A 24,172-nucleotide genomic window follows, 5' to 3' on the forward strand; every position below is an offset into this window, starting at 1 on the left:
ATCTCTGGTCATGTTGAATGTCTGATTTATAATTTCTGACACAAAAAAAAAAGTAGAATTTTAGGCACAGCCTGAATGGCAGTTGTTTTGTACAGGGTTTTGGAGATTCATTGAGCCAATTTTATCTGTGGCTCTTAGTTTAATCCTCCCAGCCTTTTATATAAAGACATTGAGAAGTTACACTTTTCTGAATTTAAAATGTGTATCTGCCCTTATTGCAGCTGTTTTTTACTGCAACTGTATCTTGTTTCTAGCACAGCATATTTCTGTCTAGAGCTCCATAGCTGTGGCTGTTTATAGGACAAAACAGGAGACTCTGTATATCATCGCTTTTCCTCAGTGTTATCTAATTGCAGTGAGGTTTACATCTTGATGGTCAAATAGGGCCGTGTGCAATCAGGTCTGGTATCAAGGAGAACTGTGAAGGGTTCCATACGCTCTTTTGGGTGGCATGCTCTGTTTAATGTTTAGTACACATGATACAATAGCAGCAGAAAGGATCTGTATGGAACTGAAACCTAGGATTATATAGCAGCAGAATACTAGTTTTGAGACAACTCACCTGTCCGATACACTTCTAATCATAGCAGGCAGCCATGAACTTTTGGAATGGTAAGGTGAACAAGACTTGAAAAGTTCACATAGTTGCTGGACGCTGGAAGAAACTACCTGTTAATTTTGTAATTCGGAATACTTTCTTTTGGAGTGCACTTTTAAAAAGACCTGTTGCCTCCTGATGCCCAGAGAAGCAGTGGCCATGAGGTGAAGTGGATGTAACTAATGTCTGTTGTGTGTTAGTCACTACTTGTTGGAGTCATTTGGATCAGTGCTAGTTTTTTTGCAGGTTATATGGTGCATTTAACCAGTCTTCATTATCAGAATTGCTCCCTTCATAGCAAGATTCAAGGAAATGCTGTAGTACATAATTTTCAAGGCTTCCATAATAGGCTGAGTGGAATTTTCCACTTGCTTACGTTCACGCTGTAAATCAAACATTCTGGACACTGTTGGTGGATTAATAGCACAATCGCATCTCTCTCTACAAATCTCGGTTCTAGATGTGGATCAACGCTAAAGTGCTTTGTGCAGAAGTTACAAGAGCTGATGGATAGTAGACTGAGTTTACGAAGCATTGATGTTAGCATGCAGAAGGGAGAATAATAGAAAACTAGAAAGGTGTATTTGGGAAAGATGAGAAATTAATTCTGTTCCTGTTCTATTGATGGAGAAGAGTCGAGTCAGTATGTACTATTGTTGATTAAATTGCAGATTATCTTGATTTTAGGATATGCTTCCAACCATTAGAGAAATTAGCTGTTAAGAAATTATGTCAGTTGAGGTTGTACAGTAGACAAAGCACCAGAAACTATTATCGTGGAAATTTTATTTTATAAAACTTGTTTGCTAGATTGGTGTACCTACCATTCCCCTCTGTTTACAAACTGTCATGTATTAGGATGGTACAATAAGTTGTAGTGGTGATATGCATATAATTCACATGAACCTGCAAAATTCAAAGTAGTGTTTGAAAGTGGAAAAGCACGGTATTTCCGAAATGACATGTGCAGGTGAAAATAACCATTATTTTGCAGTAACAGACAACTGTCTTTTTGGGCAGATAGCTGGATCTTTCCCCTGGTGCCATTAAAGCCCCAAGACTGCTTTGTCATGGAAATGTGCCATCTACTAGCGTTTTGGTTTTTCTTCAGCTTTACTACAAAATAACCATTGATTGTTTTCTTTTTGGTCCAAAATTTACTCTTTGGGAAGGTGGGGCAATCTAACAGTCAAAATGAGCGTGTTTGTTATTATTGGGGGATGAGGGATTTGCCTCTTGAACGCCAGTTTTAAGACTACAGAGGGCAACAAGAATCCTCTGTACTGGTAGACAATTGAATGACTTTAGGACTGCAGTATCGGGTCTGGGACTAGATTAAAGCAGCATGAAACTAACCTGGAGAAAGGGTGAGCTGAACTCATCAAGACAGAAGTGCCAGATGAACTGGTTTCCAGAGACAGTGGAAAAGAGGGGCAGGACAGCTCTTTTTTATGGCAGCTGGGGTTACTAGCTCATCTTTCTCATAGAATCTTGCTCTGAATTGCTTAAATGGGTTTATAATTTCCCCTTTGAATGGGCTGATGCAGCATGCATTTCTGCATCTTGATGTTGACAGTGGCTGGATGGCCTGCCTGCCGTCTCCCTTTCTCCTGTTTTATGCTATCTGTTTGCCTTTGCTCTTACCAGCCTTTGTTTTGGTTCATCTAATTTACTGGTTTACAAAGCTTTCACTGGCCTTCTCAGTATGATTCTCTAAGGGCTTTTCTTTTCCGTTTTTCTCTGGCCACCTTTATTCTAGTGGTATTTATCATAATATTGTCAGCTTTGATAAGACTTCCTTCCAGCAAGTACTCACAGGTCTCGCCTCTGAGGAAGGGCCCATTCCTGTACTTAAGAACTATGTCTTGATGCTTGGTGTACTACTGGATGAATTAACTGTAGCAAATCGAGATGGTTCAGGGAGAGAACTTTCTGTAACAAGTAGGATTTTGAATTTCAGGAGTGACCAACAAGACCATAACACAAGAATCACAGATTGGATCGAAGGTTTATGTAGGGGTCTCTCTGTGCTAAAAGCTGACATAAGAAGTTGAGCAAGTATTGAGTTCTCTTGCTCTCACAATTCTATTCTAGCTTCTAAAAGACACGCTGCTGTGGTGTGGTTTCAGGGAATTGCCAAATATGAATTGTCACAATGGTTCATCATTAATCAAGCCTCAGTTCACAGCTGAAACAATGAATACTGGTTAATAGGGGTCTTCTTTATATTTGGTCATATCTTCCTTTAATGGTATGGGAGGCAGGGCTCTCGCAGGTCTCAGAAATGGTTTCATTTGTTTGTTAGTTGTTGTAGCAATTTTTTGGATCAAATAGAAGATGAAGAATCCTGGAATATCACAAGTTGTAGACCAATTTAGAACCTGCAGACGGACGGCTAAATAAAAGAAGCAATTTCACTAGTTTGACACAGTTCAACATTTACTAGTTCCTTGTCAATTCTGTATTATTGGCCTGAAAAAGCTAAGAAAAAGCATTTATTTTTAATGTAAAGCTGATTGTCCTGAGCTTTACATTCTTTAGCTCTGGCAGCACCAGTTGTATTTAGGAGTGTCTTGCTGGTGTCAGATGGTTTAACAGAATTTGGAAAAAAGTTACTGCCTGTGAAATGGGTTTTTTTCCCTCCATTTCTGGGGACCAGAATGTAAAAGGAAGAGAATATGTTTACTCCACCTGGCTGATTTTTTTTCCTTGCTTTCTTTTTTTCCAGAGCATCACTAATATTGTATTAAAATACAGTATATTCTTCCAGAAAAGAGATGTCCAACTCTCCTCTTCCCTTTACTAAATCTTAGAAGCACCAGGAACTGAATTTATTGATTGATGTAATAATACTCTTTCTTCATAGAGTATTACGTGAAGGATTCCAAAGGAGGGAATTTAGAATGATTCACCCCAGTTAATTAGGGGAAGTATCAACATCGCAAAAAGCGCTGATCCTTTTGAGATTAATATTACCGGGAGTCAACTGCCTGAGGACTGTCTTAACTCAAGGGCAAAAGGGAGGCTTCTCAGTGATCCTGTTAATTTAGCATTCGTTCTACTTACACTTTCCAAGCACTGCAGAGTTAGTCCTTCTCTGAACATTTCGTTCAAAGAAAAATGATCTGTGGCCTTGGTACCTAGATTTGGCTTTCTTATCAAAGGCCCTTTCTGACTAAGAGATCTACTCCTTTTCAGACCCCAGAGGCTCGCACTGAGCAAGAGCCAAGAGAAACTAATTTTTCTTACCTGTGTTTCTTCTGATCTGCATTTTTTTTTTGACAAGTAGAAACATTTTGAAGTAAAATGTTTATGAAATATTTCATTGTAAAAACAATTGGAATAGGAATGCTATGGGCTCTGTCCAAGTAGAACAGGAGCCCTAAAATATTTTAAACAATATTAATTACCACACAAATATTCCCAATTCTGAAGTAGTATTACAATAGAAAACTTATTAACAGACTTTAACAAGTACAGTGATTTTCTCTTGCTGTCTGTGCTTGAATTTAATAAAGTGCAATGTATCTTAACTGCATTGCTGTGTTGAGACAGCAGTAGAGTATTGAATTGAAAAAAGTTAATTTGAACTGTTTGCATGGGATTTAGATTAAAATTGTCTTCTCTAAAGACTGTGTGTGACAGTTTTGTGAAAGACTACCTGACAATTACACAAAAGGCACGGATATTACCATAGTTGCATGATCATCTAAATTTATGGCCTTTATCACAAAGTAAGGCTAACATTCACCATTATTTCTTACCAAATGCAATCTTTGAACGTGAACTATTTAGATATCAGACCCCCCTGTACTCCTTTGAAATTAAATTTCTGAGAAAGTCCACCCTTCCCAGCTGTCATCATTTGAAGGAAAGTGAAATAATTACTAACTTAATTACATTATTTTTTCCATTGATTTGGGCGTTAGATCACTGCTTGTTAAATACCTACCATTGTCATGAAGTTGACTGAAATATATTAATAGAAACTTGAAAGTGGTCACGTACTTTGGATTGAAAGCATCAGAGGTGTGTTTAGAATATTTTTAAAGCTGCTAGGCCTGCTGATTCAAATGGAAATTGTTCATTAATGTGGAGATAGGAAGATAGTATGGTCCAACACTGCAAAATGTACAAAGTTTAAAAAACCCTGGAATCTCCCTTCCACTCACCCCCAACTGTTCAGCTGCTGTGAACCAGCACTGATTATCATGCAAAGACGGTGGGTATTGACATGTGAATCTTTTTTTCTTTGTTGTAGCTGACTTTGGGCTTGCAAAGCAAAAGCAAGAAAACAACAAACTTGCATCAGTAGTGGGAACCATTCTATACTCGTGGTAAGTACTCCTGCACGCAACATTCAGTCCAGTGACTTCCGTGTTCATGGTTACTTTTTTGGTGCAGACAGGGAAGTTACGACCGAGTAAGGAACAAGGTGCAAGTTATCCACCCACAGCTATTACGTGGTAGCTGGTTGCCTGCCTATTTTGCTGTTGCCTGTTCTTGCACGTGGCGGTTACTGTGGGTTAAGTTGGTGCAAAAATAACATAATTGCAGTTGTGTAGTTACTTATTAGATAAAGAAGTGTGTTTTCAAGTTATAAAAAGGTGTATGTAAGCAATATAAAATAATTTTAATGGCTTTTAATGTAATTGTGGCTTCAGTGTTCAGTTACATTGTATGTGTGGAAAACTTAACCTTCCGAAAAATATTTGAAATTGGTGCTAGTGGATTTGTTTTGGATCAGTAGGCATTTGGTTTTAACAGCTGAACTGAAAAAATACTTTCTGAAGTTGAAATTTTCAGTGGTGGAAAAGCATGACACACGTTGTTTGCAATTTAAGCTTAGTAAATGCATAAATGACTGCTCTAAAATTTTGCCTTAGACAATACGTTATTCAGTCTGCTGAATGAGCTGCAGTTTCCTTTGGCATCCCATTTTTGAGCAAGCCAAAGTGAGGAACCATATTGCCTTAAATTGTGGTACCAATATAGCAATTCCTAGATTACTGCTGACTTGTGTTTTGTTTTCTCAAGAGCATGGAATAGAAAGCATTTCCTATCCAAAAGGTTCCCCTCAATATGTAAATAGTGTATGTAATTGAGATTATTATATGCATGTCAGATTCTCTCAAATAAAAGTAATTGTGGGCAGGACAGAGTATTGATTTTTGTGTTGCATGAGATATAAATAACAAACATGCCTATTAATTAAGGTTATTGCATTATGAACAAAAGGGAGCAAATGTAATCTGGGTAGACATCTCAGTTGTGGAAAGCACAAGCTCAGTATTCGTGTAATAGCAGGTGATGTGTTCTGGGCCTGCCATTTAAGCTGAGAATTTCTGTTGATTGAAATGCTAACATCAGAAATCAGTTAAGGAACTGCTGATCTGTGCCACAGTTCTGGATTTCTTTGTTTGCAAAGTTGAGCTTTGCCTACACTAACTACTGCTTTATTAAGGAGAAATGCTTACAATATGTTCAGCTGAAGCCTAGCAGATCCAAATATTCCTCATTCTTGCATGGGCTTGTTCCAGCCTCTTTGCAACACCTTTTTACATATAGCTGCTGTTCCCTCTCGTCAGAGTCACTCTTGCTTCTACTCCATGTCCAGCTTTCTAAGGTCAGAAGTTGATTTTCTTCTTTTAGGGACTCTCTGGTACTCTTGTTTCCACTGCTATAAATTGCCAGTTCTAGGTCCTGTAAATAAAGTGAAGTTTATTTGGCTTAGAGAACAGCGAAACTAAAATGAATGACGTGTAAAAAAAGCAAGAATGTTGCACAGAATGCAGTCTATATTGTAATATAGTTTTCTGTTTTCAGCAGAACTTTCAATTTACAAAATACCTGCCAATAAGGAGAAAAACCTGACAGAACATTATATCCTAAGTAAAACTGGAAGTGGTTTCATCCTGTTTCTGCGAAGACCACTGCACTGGTTAGGGCGCTGACTGTAGCTTTCTCAGAAGTTTACAGGTCTTTTTCATGTCAGTCTTCTTCAATCTTCTTTTCTGCTGTGGTGACCACACGTGATGGCCATATAGCTGCCAGAATGCTTGGCCTGTGTGCTTGTGATAAGTAATTAAAGTTTCCAGGCTACTGAGGGAGGTACTGGTGGCTCTTCTGAATGAAGAGGGAAAGTCAAGAACGCAGGCGTTCAGCAGTTGAATATAATTGATGTTGCCACTTTTGAAATTGTTACTTGTGATCTCCTAGTGCCAGAATAATAATGATTCACACTTAAACCCTAGAAATCGCTAAATTCTAAAATGACTTTGAGAGTGAGTCCGTGTAATATGTTAAATATTCAAGTACCATACCTTGAAAACTAATGCATATGCTGCTTGGTGAGCAAAAGTAAGGTGATTGCAAGGCTGCCTTAATGGTCACGCAAATACTCCTGAAGCATAGCACAATTTGAGTGATGCCGTATTGTGTTTGCATGACAAGGTTTTGGCAGCAGGGGTTCTACAGGGGAAGCTGCTGGAAGCTTCCCCTGTGTCTGGAAGAGCCAGTGCCAGCCGGCTCCAACATGGACCCGCTGCTGGCCAAGGCTGAGCCCATCAGCAGTGGTGGCAGTGCCTCTGTGATAACAGATTTAAGAAGGGGGGGGGGGGGGGGGCGGAAAATTGCAGGAGGAGAGAGGAGTGAGAATATGTGAGAGAAGCAACTCTGCAGACATGAAGATCAGTAAAGAAGGAGGGGTGAGGAGGTGCTCCACGTGCCAGAGCAGATTCCCCTGCGGCCCATGCTGCAGACCATGGTGAGACAGGCTGTGGCCCTGCAGCCCATGGAGGCCCACGGTGGAGCAGATCTACACCTGCAGCCCATGGAGGACTCCACGCTGGAGCAGGTGGACGTGCCTGAAGGAGGCAGTGATCCCATGGAGAGCCCGTACTGGAGCAGGCTCCTGGCAGGGCTTATGGACCCATGGAAAGAGGAGCCCGCACTGGAGCAGGTTTGCTGGTGGGACTTATGAACCTGTGGGGTCCCACACTGGAGCAGCCTGTTCCTGAAGGACTGCACCCCATGGAAGGGACCCATGCTGGAGCAGTTTGTGGAGGACTGTCTCCCATGGGAGGCGCCCCAAGCTGGAACAGGGGAAGAGTGTTGAGGAGTCCTTCCCCTGAGGAGAATGGAGCAGCAGAGACAACGTGTGATGAGCTGACCGTAACCCCCGTTCTCTGTCCCCCTGCGCTGCTCGGGGGAGGAGGTAGAGAAAATTGGGAGTGAAGTCAGACCTGGGAAGAAGGGAGGGGTGGGGGCAAGGTGCTTTTAAGATTTGGTTTTATTTTCTCATTACCCTACTCTGATTTGATTGGTAGTAAATTAAACTAATTTGGTGTCCAGCCAGGGTCAACTCCCCACAGATGCACAATGTGTGAGTGATAGTTTGGGTAGTTAAGTGTAGCAAGAGTTTGGTGTGACTAGTTCTGTGCTATCCTTTTCAGGTCCTATGAAGTAATTGGTTTGTTTTGTTCGGTTATAACCAGGCAGAGAAGCTGTTGGTGGGAGTTTATTGTGCCCTTTTAAAACAACAGTTTCAGATAAAGAGTCTGCAAGTTAAATCAGTCTTTAGAAGTGTCAGATTCCGAACCATGCCCAGGGGTCATCGAGTTGTGATTTTCTTATCCTATCTGCATTCACTTTTTTTTCCTGTTAGATTCTGTTGGTGATATCTTTGGGTCTTTTCACATTTTACAGGAAATTTTTATTTGAGAGTAGTGTTCTGTAGATTTAAATATACCTTTTTTTTTTAATATTTGCTTATACCACATTTATTATTGTTCTCATACTCTGTCTTCATATATTGAAATTCACATCAGAGCTTGGACTTTGGCAGTTCTTTTTCTACCTCTTTGTCCAGTTATTTAGATGTAGGCAGGGGGATAAATGTCACTTAAGTATTGCCGTCTCTCAGTAAGTGGTCTTTTGGGATGTTACTTGTCAGTTCTACTTCACAGGCAACATCATGGAAGCAGTGATCCTTGCCTGTCTGCAGTCAGAAATAAGAACAAGGATACAGCACTGATGTCTTTGTATTTAAGAAGTATACTGGAGTACAAGCTAAAACATTAAAACCTTTCCAATGTCATAATAATTTAAAAATGTTAAAAAGGCTTTGCAAACAGCTGAATGCACTGGATGCCACCACCTTCAAGGTATTTGGCTAGTACTGTGCTTTCTGATACGGAAACCTGTTCACAAGGAGTGAGGTGAACTGATTGAGTGTTTTAACACAAGCCATGAAGCAGAAGCCAGAGCCTACAGAATTAATTAGTGCTGGGACTAGATTTTTTTTTGTGTGTTTGGTTTTTTTTGTGTGATTTAAGTAGATGTGAAGGGCTATAAAAATCAAAATATTGAGAATGCATATCTACCAAAAGCAGCAATATTCATTCCTGCACCAAAAAAAAAAAGAAAAAAAGGAAAGGAGGTAGAGAAAGAACTGTGAGACAGTGTTGTCATTTTAGAGTGGCAGAAACTGCTTTCTTCTGAATTGACAGGATAATAGTTCTGGATAGTTTGAGATGTAACGCACCCTTCTTGGAGCAGGCAATGCAGCACAGAAACAAAATAATAAATGTCAAAAGTAGTGTCTGATGCTTATTGTTTAAATTTGGCTATGCAGCATTATGCAGAATGGTTCAGATAAAAACATATCACTAGGTACTAAACATGTTTGTATTTGGGGTTGACTGAATCGATTTGCTAATGCAATTTTTTTGAAAACTGTGTCATCATAAAATAACAGCAGACACTGTTTTATATTTCAAGAGGGGCTTATATAATTATGCTTTGTAATTGTGATGGTTTTAATTTTACTTCATACTAGGTTTTATTCTACTATCATACTAATTAAATTCCTTTTAATTGTCTGTGTCCTTGAATTAAAAGAACAGCAGTGTGTATGTTTAGAATACCAAATGTATTAAATGAATATGTTTACACTTAATACATTAAAAATTGAGGAAAAGATTGCTTTAGGGAATTGATAATGAATTCTGAAGTCTTTTTCCAGCTCATAAGTCACCAGAAACAATCTGCTCCAAGTTAGAGGTGATAGAGTCTTTATTATCTTGCTGTCTCAAAGGCCTTCTCAGAAGAGACACAGCAAATTGTACACGGTTAGAGGGAATGATGTTTCCTTTCATGTATACCTGCTATTTCTTTGTTTCACTAAAAGGATTGTAACTTACAAAGGGGATGCATTGACAGCAGATCAAGAGATATAAGTAAAAGTTAGCCGAGGCATGGTTACGATCACTGCTTTTGTAATGATATCTGTATACAGAAATTTCAGAAAAATGCTGTAAAATGAAATTAATTTTAAGATTGGGATGGAATCCCATCATAATTACTTGAGAACTGGACTGAACTTGAAAAGCTGTTGGGAAACTGGAGAAGAGCAGATGCCTCGGGTATCACTAAGAAGTAGGTCAGAATGTTCCACGTTAGTTGGCAAACTAACTTAATCTTTCTGAAACATAATTGTTCTAAAATGCTGGAAAACTGATTCACAGGACAATGTTATGTAAGATTTGGCTTTCTGTGCTAAAACTGAGGTGGTTTCTCTTCGTGGTGTTTCGTGGAAACTCTCATTTTTGTGGTAATTAGAGGGACTGTTTTACTTGTGTCCCTCATCTTCTCTGCTGCGGAGGAGAAAATATTCTTTGATCTTAGTTTCTGTTTATGGACTACACTGTCAGTCTGCATACTGTGTCATGTTACCCAAATTTCTAGTACTGGTCACTGCTTATTATATAGCGTTATCTTGTGAGAGCAGGGATTAAATCAGTATTGTGATATGGTTTGATGCAGAGATCTGCAGTGGCTGTTTTTGCTCATTGCTTATTCTGGTGACATGGTAATATTTTCACTTACTTAAAGCATTTTTGTGTTGGGAAGGGTAATTTAAGATGAGGGAGTGTGTTGTACTTTACATATGTACTTAATTTTTAGCCTGCTTTATGATGCTATATGATAAAACTGATCATCAGTTTTTCCAGTGGTTCTTTCTTCCTCCAAAAATAGCCTCTGAACCATTTCGCCAATTTCAACCAAATCTGAAAGTTTAGGTTCCTTCAATGCTTGTGAAAATTTGGTGATGGATAGTGAGTAGAGACACAGTTTAATCCTTTTGCTGAGGAAAGCTTTTAAGCTCAGCTGAAATGTTACCTTCCAGACAGGCCACAGTTCATGCTGCCATGTGGCAGTATTTTGGTGTGTTTCGATAACCAAGAGAATAGGAAACTAAAGGTACTGTGGGGTGAGGGAGGGTAGAAAGCTAGTTAAAAACTAGTCTTGTGCTAGTTTTGCCGTTCATGGAACAGCTGGCTCCTGGAGAGGATTTGCTGATTTGATTAGAAAGGTAATAGAACTTAAATAATCCTTTTAGTATATTAATACAACATTTTTATCAGAGGATCTTCTGAAAGTAGAAGTATTCACTTGGAGAGCAAAATGTAACAATGAAATATAATTGTGGTAATGTCGCTGTAGTTTATAATAACGTGTGTCAGCAAAAAGTCCACTGCAGTCAGAGGTGGACTCCACAGGCACAGTACAGCTGAGGACAGGCAGATAATACTCTCTCCATCTGTATGCCACATTGCAACTCTGCAAAGAACATTATGTTTCATCATGGACGTACCGTTACTTAAAAGATAAGCTGGATGAACTTCAAGGAAGAACATTATGTGTGGTTGACAGAGATTGACTTATAAAAAGAGGACCAAATGATTTAACTTTATATCATTTTTATTAAGTATACTTTTTATTAAGTAACAAGTTTGGCAAAATAACAGCTGTCAGCTCACACTTGAAGTGCACTTAGTACCACATCTAGTGTTACATAGCATTATACATGAGAGTAAAGCTGGAAATTATGTGAAACAAAGTAAGAAAGCATGAAGATATTGATATTTATCTCTGGAATAATGTTTCAGTGGAAATGATAGAAGTACCCATCATAAAACAGAAATTAATACTAGACAGGAGAGAACGCAAAAAAATCTTGAACTAAAAGAAAGCGGGCCGCTTTGGAAGTGACATGGATTAGTTCATACAGATGTTTTTTTCTATCCTAAGAAAAGAGTTGTTTTACTCACAAAGGTGTAGAAGTAATTTGAAGTCATGGCATAGGCTTTCTTGATGAAAGGGAGTGTGAAAAGATACGGGTTAGTTTCTACACCTGTTTTCTAACAAGGGAGTGGTGCTGATCTAGCTTCAAAAGAGTTACTTCAATACTTCAGAAAAAAATAGAAGTATAGTATGTAATAATTTTATAGACTTCATGATGAATTTAAACTGCTGTCTGAAAAAAAAAGTACTATTCCATCAACATAACAGATTAGAAACCAACGATGTACTTGGAAATTATTCTTTCTGTAGAATTGGTATAACAATTATTTTAATTTATATTAATTATTATGTTTTTCCCCTCAATGTCTTAAGACGTTTAATTGATAATCCCTTTGGTACAGATAGTAATAATGAATGAACACTTTTTATTAGAATAAGATTGCTCATTTCATCAACCTAATTTATGAGCTTGTACATGTCTGTTAGTCCGATGTTAGTGGTATTTGTTTGCTAGAATTAGTATTTTTCAATTTTTCTTCTAAGTAATGTAAGTGAGCTACATTTAAATGGAACTTTGTTATTCTGACGTCTAAACTGCAGGAACTTGAAATGCTTTTGGTGTGCTTTTTTCCTATTTTTTTCCCATTCTCTTTTATCTTAGATGTCAACCATATTGGTATCTTGGCAAATCCTTACTGTTTCTAAATCTTTTCTATTTCTTGCTCTGCTTTACTTTGCTGCTCAGTGTTTGATCTGGTGTTTCAATTTCTAGTGCCGTTATATGTAATCTTGCTGATTCCTTAATAGTGTATTTGCTAGTTTACCCTGTCTTTGGTGGTTGGGTAAAGCTATTTCATATTTTCACTTGGCTTGTGGGCTTTGGTTTCTGGTGTGACTGTTGTTCAGTTGCTTGCTTTTTCATAGTAGCCAGATTTCAAAGCTCTGTCAAGGATTGTTCAAACTGCCTTAGTCTTTCCTTGGTTTCTTCCATCTCTTTTATACTGTTTCTTGGGTTTTTTTTCCACAACTGAGTTTTTGCACAGAACAATGATTTTGTTGTTATGATAACTTTAATGGTAGAATAAGTGAAAGCACATGCCACTGTCACACAATAGAGTTCTTGGACTCTTTGGAGACATTATTAGCACAAGCGTTGGAGTGGTAAGTGGCCGTGTCTCATTAGAGAAATGTTAATACTGGATTTTTAAGTGTCTGCTCTTCTCTTTTTACCATTTCCTATTTTGTGCAGTAGTAGATTAACTGTCTGCTTCAAGGAATGGCAGGACAGCTGTGGCTTAAGAATTACTGGAGGGAGCATGAGGTATGCTAGGCATCTGACTGAAAGAACAGCCACGTCAAGAACGGACTAACAAGTGGGAGGCTGGATGTTTGTAATACTCTTCTAGCATAATTGAAATAAAGAAAATAATTAGAATCAGAAATAAGATGGACATCTGGTTAAGGAATGCTATTAAGGAGGATTGATGTCTTCTGAATGAACAGGAGGTTCATGTCTGAGTCATCTGCAAGCAGAGCAGCCAGTAGTCTTTCCTTCTGTTTCTACTCTTACTGTAAGTGACTATGTTTTCTGCTTGAAATGCATCCCTAGTCTTATCAGGGTCTTATTTAAAATGTACATTGTGGAAATAAGTCTGCTTTGGATGAAAGAGGGGAGAGGTAAAAATTAATTACTTGCTGATACTTGAATAGCTTTGTGTGTTTAATCATTTGGAGTTAAACTGCCTTTAATTATGTTACTCACATTGACAACTCACATTTTCCATACTGGGAGTCCTCAAACTTCTTGGTTATGGCTGGTCATTGCTTAGAGGAATGTTATAAGGAGGCTGAATTTAAATATCCCGTTATTTCAGACAGTCGTATATATATGCAGTTGTTATCTATTCTGCTGAAGAAAGTGCTTTTCCTGAGTTTTCCTAGGCTCTTCACAATTTGAGCTGAACAATCAAGGGTCAACGATTTTATGACTGAAGAGGTAGTATAGTGTTATCAAGGGATGCAGTGAATTAGCTGTATGATCCCAACTGTGGACAAGTAGTCTGTGTATTTATGCCCAGTTATTAAATTGGGAGATGCAGGAGTGTGCTGTAAATGTAATTTGTTGGTAGGTTTTGTTGATTACTATTTACAAATTATTGTGTACAGTATTTTCTTTCTACTTCCTGTCTCAAGAAGCATTGATAAAGGTTTAGTTCATTCCTGGAAGGAATTTCAGAGATAATTTAAAGAAGAAAACTGTGGAATGAAATGTTATTCTCATCACAGGATCATGTGGCAGTTCAGTTTAGGTCACTTGTCCTATTTTGCTTCTGGCTTATTTCTCAAGGGTGCCGATTATCGTGATTAGGGAGTGAGCTGAATAGAGTGAGGTGGTATCTCAAACCTTCTCCTTCCTTCTCTTCAGTCTTTGCCCATTTTCCTACATAGCCTTACTTTTTCAGCTGATGTTTGTAAGTGAGCCATCGAACAATAAATTATTTATTTAATATTAAAATATGTAACAAGTTATGCCTAGATTATTATGTTATGACCCTGTGCTCATATTTCATCTACTGTCTTTCATGAGGGTTTTTGAAGGCATTTGGAAGAACAGACTTTATTTAGATTTGGGAATTTTAAATTCTGCGTAGAAGATGACAATTAAGTTACCATCTTATTCAGGTAAAATCTTTAGCTGTCTGCTTTCTTTTTTTCTTTTTTTTTTTTTTTTCCCCACGTTTAATCCATACTGAATGTGATTGCTAGACAGAAGAGTAGTTGTTAGTTAATTATCTTGTATTTTAGGTTCCAGGAAATCAAAATACTGCGAAGCCATCTAATTCATACCTCACTGTCAGAAACAAGTCTCTGTGTGGCTCATCTTGCTTGTTTGTAGTCATTCAAAACCAAAGCATGGAAAAAAAAGAGACACTTCAATAATTAATTTCATCCCATCTATCTTAAACAGCTATTTTAGGATGAGATGAATCAACTGCTTGATGTGCCTCTCTCCATTTGCTACAGAGGGAGCTGGAGCACTAGCTTAGCATAAATCTAGCTTTACAGGAGTTTAAAATTTGGTGAAATTAACACCTTATATGAAATCAGTTATTCAAGATTTAGGTTTATTTTAGAGTTGTTTTAGAATTGGGTTTGCTACTTCTTCCTGGTCATCTTCTTGCAGATACTTATTTTTCCATGTCTCCCTTTCAATTTTAAATATTCATAAAATTTCTTGATGATCTTGGTTATTTGGACAAAGGCACCGAATGAAGCGCATTCTGGAAGGCGTATAGCTCAATAAACAAAATCCTTTAGCATTGTTTAAGTGTTCAGATTTCTGTTCCACAGATAAAAGGAAAAATCTTTTTTATTTTCTTGAGCTGTTTGTACAGTTACAGACTTAAGGCAATTCCTCAAAGCATTTTATAAGAAATTGCAGTTATAATTCACTGGAAAACATCTCTTGTTGGAAGGAATCCATTCTTAGAAGCTGTCAGATGCATGTTATTAGTACCTTTTAGAATATCAGTGTTTCAGTTTTTATGCACATGGATTGTGCTTTACCACAACTTACAGTTTATCGACAGCATTTCTGTTCAAACTGACAGCTTGACAATCTGCTATATATTTTTGTATGCATAAGAACACCAGATGTGTGGACCATGCAGTTATGCTTGCCTTTAATAATATAGATCAAAAATCACATTGAAGGGAATTTTTTTTTTGTAAGTCTCAGAATCTAGCTTATACTTCTTCTTATTTTAGACTTTGTTTCATGAGGTATCTGAAGGAATAATAGGTGTAAATTAGAACTTTAATGTGGTTTTCTATTTTAAGCCTCCCAGAGGCTCTGTATGTAATACTGGAACACTAAACTACATATTAATGATGTTTTGATTTGTCCTAATAATTTACTCAGAGATGCATATGATAATCTTGAAAATTCAGAAGTATAAAACCAGTTGAAACAGCTATGCACATGTTGAACTTAATTGGATAATTGTATTTTCATTACAGTGTGAAAGGTGATACTTCATGGCATTCTTCAGTAATGATAAGACAACCGAAGGAAGAAGCAGCTTGCTGTAAACATCACCTTTTCTGATAGCGCCTGCAAGGCTTTTTAAATTGTCATCAGAACAAGTTTTAAAAAAAGTAAAGGCCTAGAAACATGTAGTAGTTTTACACACTAACTCACAGCAAGTTTTTTTCCGGATCAACAGATACAGTGTATAGACAAGAAGGCCAAATTCAAACTGAATTGTATCTTTGTGGGATATTTTCCCGATATGTCTACACACTGTCTTCGTGACTGTATCCTGATGAGGGGAAAAAAACAGTGCAAATAGACGCTTAGCTTTTTTTAAAAACAAGTTTATAGAAAACCTGGAGTTGGGGATAAATGCACATAAAAGCCTATGTGACTCCAATACTCATGGTCTGCTTGTAAAGGGTACTTAAATAACGTTGGCCCTTGCATTATGTTGAGATTTCTCCCAAGTTTTGTTGCCCACATAAGTCATAGTACTGTAAATTTTTATACTGTAACTGCTCCTCAGTTGCTGAATTTCTGAAATTAAATATTCACAGAATACCGTTCTGTCTGGAAAGTGCTAGAGGCCAAAATTTATCTTTGAGTAGTACTGTGTATATATATATGCACATATGTATATATATGGACACACATAGACGTGCACACACATATATAGAAAACCAGTGAGATTGTTCGTACTTGTAGAGAAGTCAGTTCAGTGTAGATAGCATAAGGCAAATACTGTCATGCTTTGTTTAGTTTAATTCTTTGTTCCGCGTTATCAAATTAAGCATAGATGGGTTTATCTAGCTAACAACACTGTTTCTGGCATAGTTACATTCAGACCAAATTGTCATGTTGATATCTTCAATGCTTTCAAGTACATATGACCCTGTACGTTATGAGGATTCTTGGCAGCTTTTTTGTTCCACCTGCTGCCATTGATACTTAAGCAGAAGACTTTGAAATTGCCCACTGGTTTCCCAGCAACTATGCAATTGCCGCATCTGGGAATTTTTGGAGCACGTTGTTTCCCGTGTATTTGAATGTGAGAACATTTGGATATGGATGTCTCTTGGGCAGCATACTTGGTGAACATCAGTGAAGTGTACCCTTCAGTTTTAAAGATGCTTTTTAAAAAGATACTTATGCAATGAAGTGCTTTTTTGCTACTGCTCCATGAGATTCAGAAATAACTCATTTTCATTAGCGCTAAAGGTTCATATGTGTAAATATAAAGTTGCCACCAAAAAAAAGGTATGTCAGATAAATATGTGAATCTTTTCTAACTGCCAGAAATGTACACTCCTACAGAAAAGGTACAGAGTTCAAAGATGGGGGAACACATAGTAGTGGAATGTACTTTGTTGATCGTCTGCTTCTCAGTATGAACACAGAAATCCTCACAATAAAATTCTGCTCTTTTCAGCAGCTTTTTATATAGGCTTTATGCTCAGAAGGAGGAACTGAGAAGAGATATTCTGAAGCTTTTTATACATATTCATGCTTTAGTTATGTTTTGATTGATTAAATTTTTCTTACTTAGCAAAGGTAGAAAAAGAAGTTTCAGTTGAGCATTATAAACGAAGATTAAAACCAGAAGTTGTGTTTCAGTGGAAGCTGCTTTTATATTTATAAAGATGGCCTCTTGGCAGTTGTATTTAGTATCTGTCTTCCCTAGAAAAAGCCTCCCAAATTTCTGCCAGTACCTGTTGTTTTTAGGGCTGTGATGTAAACTGTGTGGATGAAATGATTGAAGGAAAAAAAAATAAACCAACCCTGAACACACACCCTGCTCCCCTCTCCCCTCAACAGCCATACCACTCCTGGGCCAACACAAACATTGGCATAAAAGTATGATGGTGAACTAGATTAGAGAACTGACCTGGCTGAAAAATAATTTAGGTTATTTTTCAGGTGCATCAGGTCTTTGGTCTGATGTGTAATGCAGCTGTAGAGGTACTTGTGCTGGCACAGCAGAGCAGACAGTGGTGGCAAAGAGTGGCTTGGAGCAGGAGGAGCAAAACAACACCTTGGCTTACAATATTTTTCAAATATACAGCCTAAACGACTTACTGCATGTGAGGCTGTTTTGGCCTTCATAGTTTCATATGTGCTCTTAAGTTTTGCTGGGGAAAACGGCATGTATGAGTGACTCTTTGCATTTAGGGATTAGGAGGAGGACCTTGTGCTCTGAACATGCTTCTGCCTTGGATATTTAATGATTTAGGTGAGAAGAAGATTTTTGTTTGTTTGTTTTTGTTTAACAAAGCAATAGGAGTAAAGAACAATAGAGTAAACTTTTAAAAAGAAGTCATCTGATTTCGTATTAGTATGTGACATGGGTGACTTAGAAGTGAGTTGCTGGCAGTCCTTCATATGTTCTAGAACATTGTCTTACTACTCTGCTAGAGGCCATTCATTGTTTTTCAAAGTTGATATATTTGGCATCTCTAAGCAATAACGTATAATGTTAGCACGCATAAAAGCTTAAAGGTTTGTAAATTCAAAGGAACAGAAGTCAGTTGTTGAATGTTAACTGAATGTCTGTATCTTTATTTTCAAAACTGTAAAACAGAAAACCCAAAAGGTGGAGTATAAAACATCTGCTTCTGTTTTAGACAGAGAGACACTGTATATGTGCTGAAAGCAAGCAGTAAATCAGTGATTTCTCTAAATTGTTGATCAACAGCAGTGTAGCTGAGAGCTGCACTGGTTTATTACTGGGATCTTGTTTTTACATCTTCTCAGTGCTCACTGACATTTCAGATTGAGACGGACTACACAACTTTACTACTATTTGCAGTGAAAGCGTCCTTCCACATCAAACCAGGCTTTTTTTTTTCTGAAGATTTTAGTAAAAACGTAAAGGAGGTATTATCACATAGTTTGCGGTACGCTACAGACATTATATTGGCTTGTCACTCACCTCAGATTTGTTGTGCCTCTATAGACTGAATTATATGAACGAAAAGGAACTTTCTGGGCAGAGACAGGAAATGCTTGGGCTAGAAAATGAAACTGTTAATATTACACTGATGAGAGAGCAATTATACAGATGCAAATTACCTCTCTTAGCTGACTTCACCTATTTTAAAATTACATTCCCCACCTAGTGGCAAGAGGACTTATTACGCCATAAAATTACAAACTGAAGGTAGTACGTTTCTTCCCTACCCTTGTACATTTTAAAAAATGGTGGAAACGATGAATTTTTCTACAAGTGTCAGCAGAGGTTTAGGATGCCTGAAAAGGTGTCTTTTTTTAAGAAGTAGTTTTATATGTAGATAATATTTTACAAAAGTATGTAACATAATTTGTAATGAGGATAATGTATACAAGTTAGAAGACAATGTAATGAATTATTATAGAATTACGTGGAAAGACATTTCAAAATATAAGATGGTGAAGGCAATATTTTTGACTAGTGATTGAAAATCCTGTTCCAGCTTCGTCACTGAAGGGATAGACAGAATATCCCCAAAAGGCTTGTGCTGAATTCTTGTATGTGAGAAATGCAAGTAGCTTTCAGTGATGTTCACAGAAGCTCTTTATTCAAACTATCATTTTTCTGGCTTCTGTTTCTTCTTCCATTGCTTTTAGTGGTAATTATGAAGCTGTAATACTGAATGTGTATCTGCAGCTTACAGTAAACTATCCAGAGAAAAATTGTGACAAGCAGCAACTGCTTTTCTGTTTTTCTTTTTTCTCCTTTTGGATGATGCTGATGGTGAGCAACTTCTTCCCCCCCCCCCTTTTATTTTCTTCCTTTCTGTGATTCAGAGAACTGATTATAGAGTAGATCTGCCTTTTTTCTCGCTGGTCTCTAAACGCTCACCAATTATCCTACGGTAGTTTAGTAAAATGAAAACAAGTCACCTGGTTCATAGAAATCTAGAAAAAGTGCTGAAACACAAGTGTACCCTTGATTTGCTAATTCTGTGGATTGAAATTGGTGGTCTTGGCCCTTTTCTGAGAAAATGGACATTCATTGAAACAGGAGAGGTTCTAACTTGATGTAAGGCAAATTTTTTTCACCATTAGGACAGTGAAATGTAGAACAGGCTGCTCAGAGAGGTTGTGTAGTCTTTACCTCTGAAGGTTTTCAAGACATGACTGGATAAATCCTTGGTTGGCCTGGGCTGGAATATGTCAGTCCCATTTTTTATAGTGAATTGTGACAGTTACAGGTGCAAAGGTTGTGTAAATCCATTCCTCAGCTTTGATGAGTTCTGCCAGCAATCAAAAAGGCTATCCATTGCAAGCAAGTGTTGTTTTACAGAAATCTTAACAAAGATGAATATCTGAAGCTAATAGAAGCTGCAGAGACTCTTTTAGTATTTGGGACCAAAAAAAAAAAAAACACGTTTAGAATATGTCCACTGTCTCTCTTACTGTCCTGTCTCCAACAGCAGCAATAAATCAATATCCATAGGGAAAGAAGAATGGAATAAGCATATTAGATACTTTGCTAGCCTCCAGCTATTTTCAGCTTGGGCTGCTTCCTGAACTAGATGTGGTTTCTAGGCATGAGTGGTTGTATAACCACCACCAACTGCAGGAATCTCCATCAAACTGTAAATAATTAATTGGAGGAATGATAAAGATTAAAAGCAAGAACTGTGTCATTGTTAAAATTTTCTGCAGTAGTGTATGCTTTGTATTTATTTTCTCTTTTGTTAGAGCCGTCACTTCTTCTGGGAGCTGGTCTTGAAGAATCGCTCTTATTTTAATTAATCCATAACTGTCTAGTTAAAATGATGTCTTATTTGAAAATAGTCTTCATACTTTAGGATGATATATACCAGCTTGTTCTTACACATGGCAGAAGCACTTAGATTAACTGGTGAACACTGTACTAAGACAAGTCAGGAGTGGCTTGGGAAATCTTCACTGATGGTGTCCCTTGTACAGTCAGCCTAATAATGTTGACAACATTTCTCAGAAACTTTGGAAGCTCTAGAAAATTAATGCTGTTTTGTAAATGTCATTCCCTCAGCTTCCTCTTTCTTCCCCCTCCAAATTCTGGACTACTTCCTTCATTTTGGAACTTCTATGCACTAATAACTAATGTGGACATGAGCTAATCCAGGGAGGATAGTAATCTTTCATGTAGATGTGTGATAGTACTAATGCAGCAGATTCAGGTTGGGACAGTCTGTTTGCAAATCTCTGTTAAAAATATTCTTAAATAAAAACCATGACAAAATAACACCAGTGAGCAGAATTATAACTGAAAGCTTGGTTGCAAAAATATCTTGAAGGCCATGTAGAGATTATTTGGTGAAATGGTACTGCACAAATATTGACAAGATTAGATTTTTTTTTATGTGTGTTTTTTCTGTATTTAAAACAGCTGCTTAATTTTGCTAAGTAGTTCAGAAGAAAAAATAAAGAACTTTTCAGATTAAGCAATGGCTTAATCAAATTCAAGATTCCTTTTAAGGCTGTTGGCATAGAAGACTGTTATTAAATATAAAAGCAATGCTGATATGTTGAGCAAGAGTGAACTTTCTGAGAAACTGTTATAAAACCGTCTGTTCAAGGATGCTGAGAATCTGGAGAATTATTCTGTGAATATATTTCTGTGTCTTTCATTTAGAATAATTCAATCTTGCTTTTGCTATGGACATTTGTTCAGAGAAGGACTCTCCTATAGTTAACATAATGCTGCTGATGCAAGCTTTTTGAGTTTGAATATGTAATTTGGAACTGAGTAGTGATTTGTAAACCTAGAGGAAAACCGTAGTGATTAACTTGACTATGGTGGCTGCAAGAACTAAATGACTAATTATATAAGTAGCTGCTGCCTCTTTTAATATCAAATATTGTGAATATCATAGAATATAGCATTAGTGCTTCTGCTTCGCAGCAGTACAATCAGCCCTTGGAACAATGGAAGTGAAGTTCTTTAGCAGCTCTTGGAATTTCTCCCTTTACGTTTTTTTTTTTTGACACTGAATGGATTTCATGATGTGGACATTTGCTTGCTAAAAATTTTTTAGTACCACTGACCTGTTTCAGCCAATCAAGATCTCTTAATCTAATAATTAAAGGAAGAATCCTGCCTTTACAAATAAACTAAACAATGGTCATACCAATGCTACACCCTTAAATTAATTTTCAGTGTTTGAGACTAAGACTGATTTTGCAGGATTTTAATGGAATAAAATTCAGAGTGTGGTTCTATTCATTCTTTCTGGTCTTGACCAGACAGTGACAGTTTATACACAGTTGTCAACTGAATTAGAGAAACTATATGTACTCCCCCCACCCTCCTGCTTGTGGGTGGCAACATACAGGAACAGAACTGGGTACTTTCTCTGCTTGGCATCCCTCAACAGTGCAGATCCAAAAGATGCAACTTGACTGCAGAACTGTTTTGTAGTCAACAAGTACTGTATCCCACCCACATTTCTAACTAGCAGATGGTGAGGCAAGCCTGTAGAACATGGTGAGAGATTTCGCTACATCTCTTAAAAGTAAATAAATAATATTTGAAAATTCTATTTAAAAATCTTAATTACAGATCTAATTAGCCATGAAAGCATAGCGTGGTAAGTATAGGATTTTATATTCTCTGTAAAACTTTCATGGTGACTTAGTGAAATATTGCTTCAGTAATTTAAAGTACTACTTAAGCATGAGACAGTATTTATTTAAGGTACTGGCCATCCTAACGCACTTAATAGCAGAGACTTCTGACTAAAGACATTTGTTCTGGAAGAAAAGATCAAGTAGTATTCTGCTGCAAGTCCTTTAGATTTAAAAAAGTAAAAAAGGATTAGATATGCATTTAGAGTAAGTCGTCTTTCAGCATGAATAAAGAGACCAAATTACTTCATTAACTTCAAGCTATTATGCATTTGTGTGAAACTATGCTAAAACTACAACCCTGTCAGCACTGTATTCTTTCTGTGATTTCTAAATCATAGTAGTAACAAACACTTTTTTGCTGGTCACCAGCCCAGTGGACTGTTGTTTGCTCTGGACTTCAAGCTAGGTTCTTCCCTGCTGTTCGTGCATACAAGATGCTGCAGGCCAGCTCATGGTTGTATCTGTTTCTCTCTCTGTTGTATTCAGCTTATTCTTTCTGTGACTGCTGTGCAACTTTTTGCATGGGCACGTAGATTTGGCTTGAATAATCTCAGTTTGGGATTTTAATATTATTTAACCTTTAAAAAATCGTAATTTATAACTTTATGTCTCTTTATGCATGAAAATTATCACTAGAATGAAAGATTGTAAAATTCAGTCAGATTAATTTTTCTGAATAGGAGCATGCTTAGAACTTTACTAAGACGGTGCTTTGCCTTACTGAGCTTACCATGTATGTGGTAAGTTGCAATACTGATGCTTGCTCTAGTAGACACATTTAATACATAAAAATGAAACTTCCACAAAATCCTCTAATGAATTAGTGTCACAGTGAGGAATAAAGACAGTCTGATTACAGAAATGGTATTATGTTCTAACACCGTGTTCAACATCCTGTGTTCCCCTCTATGGCTAAGTAACAGCAGCAGCAAAGTTCAAGGAAAATTGCTAATTAGGTTTCATCCGGGAATCTGTATCTTGCTTGATTGATTTTATCAGAAATGTGTGACCTGTCAGTCTTTCTGCCTTCCCCAGACTATGACCTCTGTTCTTACTTTCTGTTCAGTTAAAATCACTTAATTTCTCTTCAGCATAATGGTTTATCTAAGGAACCTCATCCCATTTATTTTAAAAACCTGTTTTCTGCATTTTGTACATATCAGCAGCACGCCTTCTAGCAATATACTTTATCCAGACTGCATCATTAATTGGATTTACACAGTACCTCTCGGCTCCAAAATCAGGCATTTCGCTAAAGATATGAGTACTATAATCATGAGTTGATATAGTGGTTCCAAATTGTGAGCTGAAAGGAAAATGAAAACAAGTAGGTTTTCAAGTTGTTTTTACAGATGAAAGTCAAGTATTTTTTATCTCTCTGAATAACTGCAGAGAGAAGACGCTAAGTGAAAAAATCCCACATTAAATGAATGACCTTTACTTGCTGCTAAGATTTGAACTCCAGCATCAGAATATCCCTACTAATGTAAATTATTATCATCCAGGTTTGTGAAAAGTGCTGAGGAAATTAAGAGAAGGAAGTGGAGTCTGCTTTGTACTGAGTCAAAAGTGAAATTACTGCCTTCTTCCATTTGCTATAAATGGATCTTTACAATTGATTTTTTTTTTAATTATCATTTGGCTGGCTGTTGAGTGTCCATGTGGCATCCTCACAGGGAATGCATTACAGTAGTTTTAAAAGGATGAAAATGATACAATGAGTAGAGTTTGTTTACTCACGTTAATAGAAAAAACATATCCATTAACATTCTATAAATAGGAATCTTATTCAAATCTTTGTGATATCTCAGTTACAAGAGGTTCTGATACATTTATCTGTTCTCTGGTCCATT

At 37.2% G+C, this 24,172-nt stretch overlaps 1 protein-coding gene across 6 annotated transcripts in view; it reads left to right on the plus strand.

Moving 5' to 3' along the window:
• NEK10 (NIMA related kinase 10) overlaps nucleotides 1-24,172 on the plus strand; it is a 123,667-nt gene that overhangs the window by 34,734 nt on the left and 64,761 nt on the right. For all 6 annotated transcript variants that reach the window (XM_075418985.1, XM_075418988.1, XM_075418989.1 and 3 more), the window contains one exon: nucleotides 4,860-4,935. In XM_075418985.1, the coding sequence (XP_075275100.1) occupies nucleotides 4,860-4,935 (76 nt within the window). The remainder of the gene's footprint in view (nucleotides 1-4,859; nucleotides 4,936-24,172) is intronic.

The sequence above is a fragment of the Opisthocomus hoazin genome, chromosome 4 (genome assembly GCF_030867145.1).
Source record: "Opisthocomus hoazin isolate bOpiHoa1 chromosome 4, bOpiHoa1.hap1, whole genome shotgun sequence".
Classification (NCBI taxonomy): Eukaryota; Metazoa; Chordata; class Aves; order Opisthocomiformes; family Opisthocomidae; genus Opisthocomus; species Opisthocomus hoazin.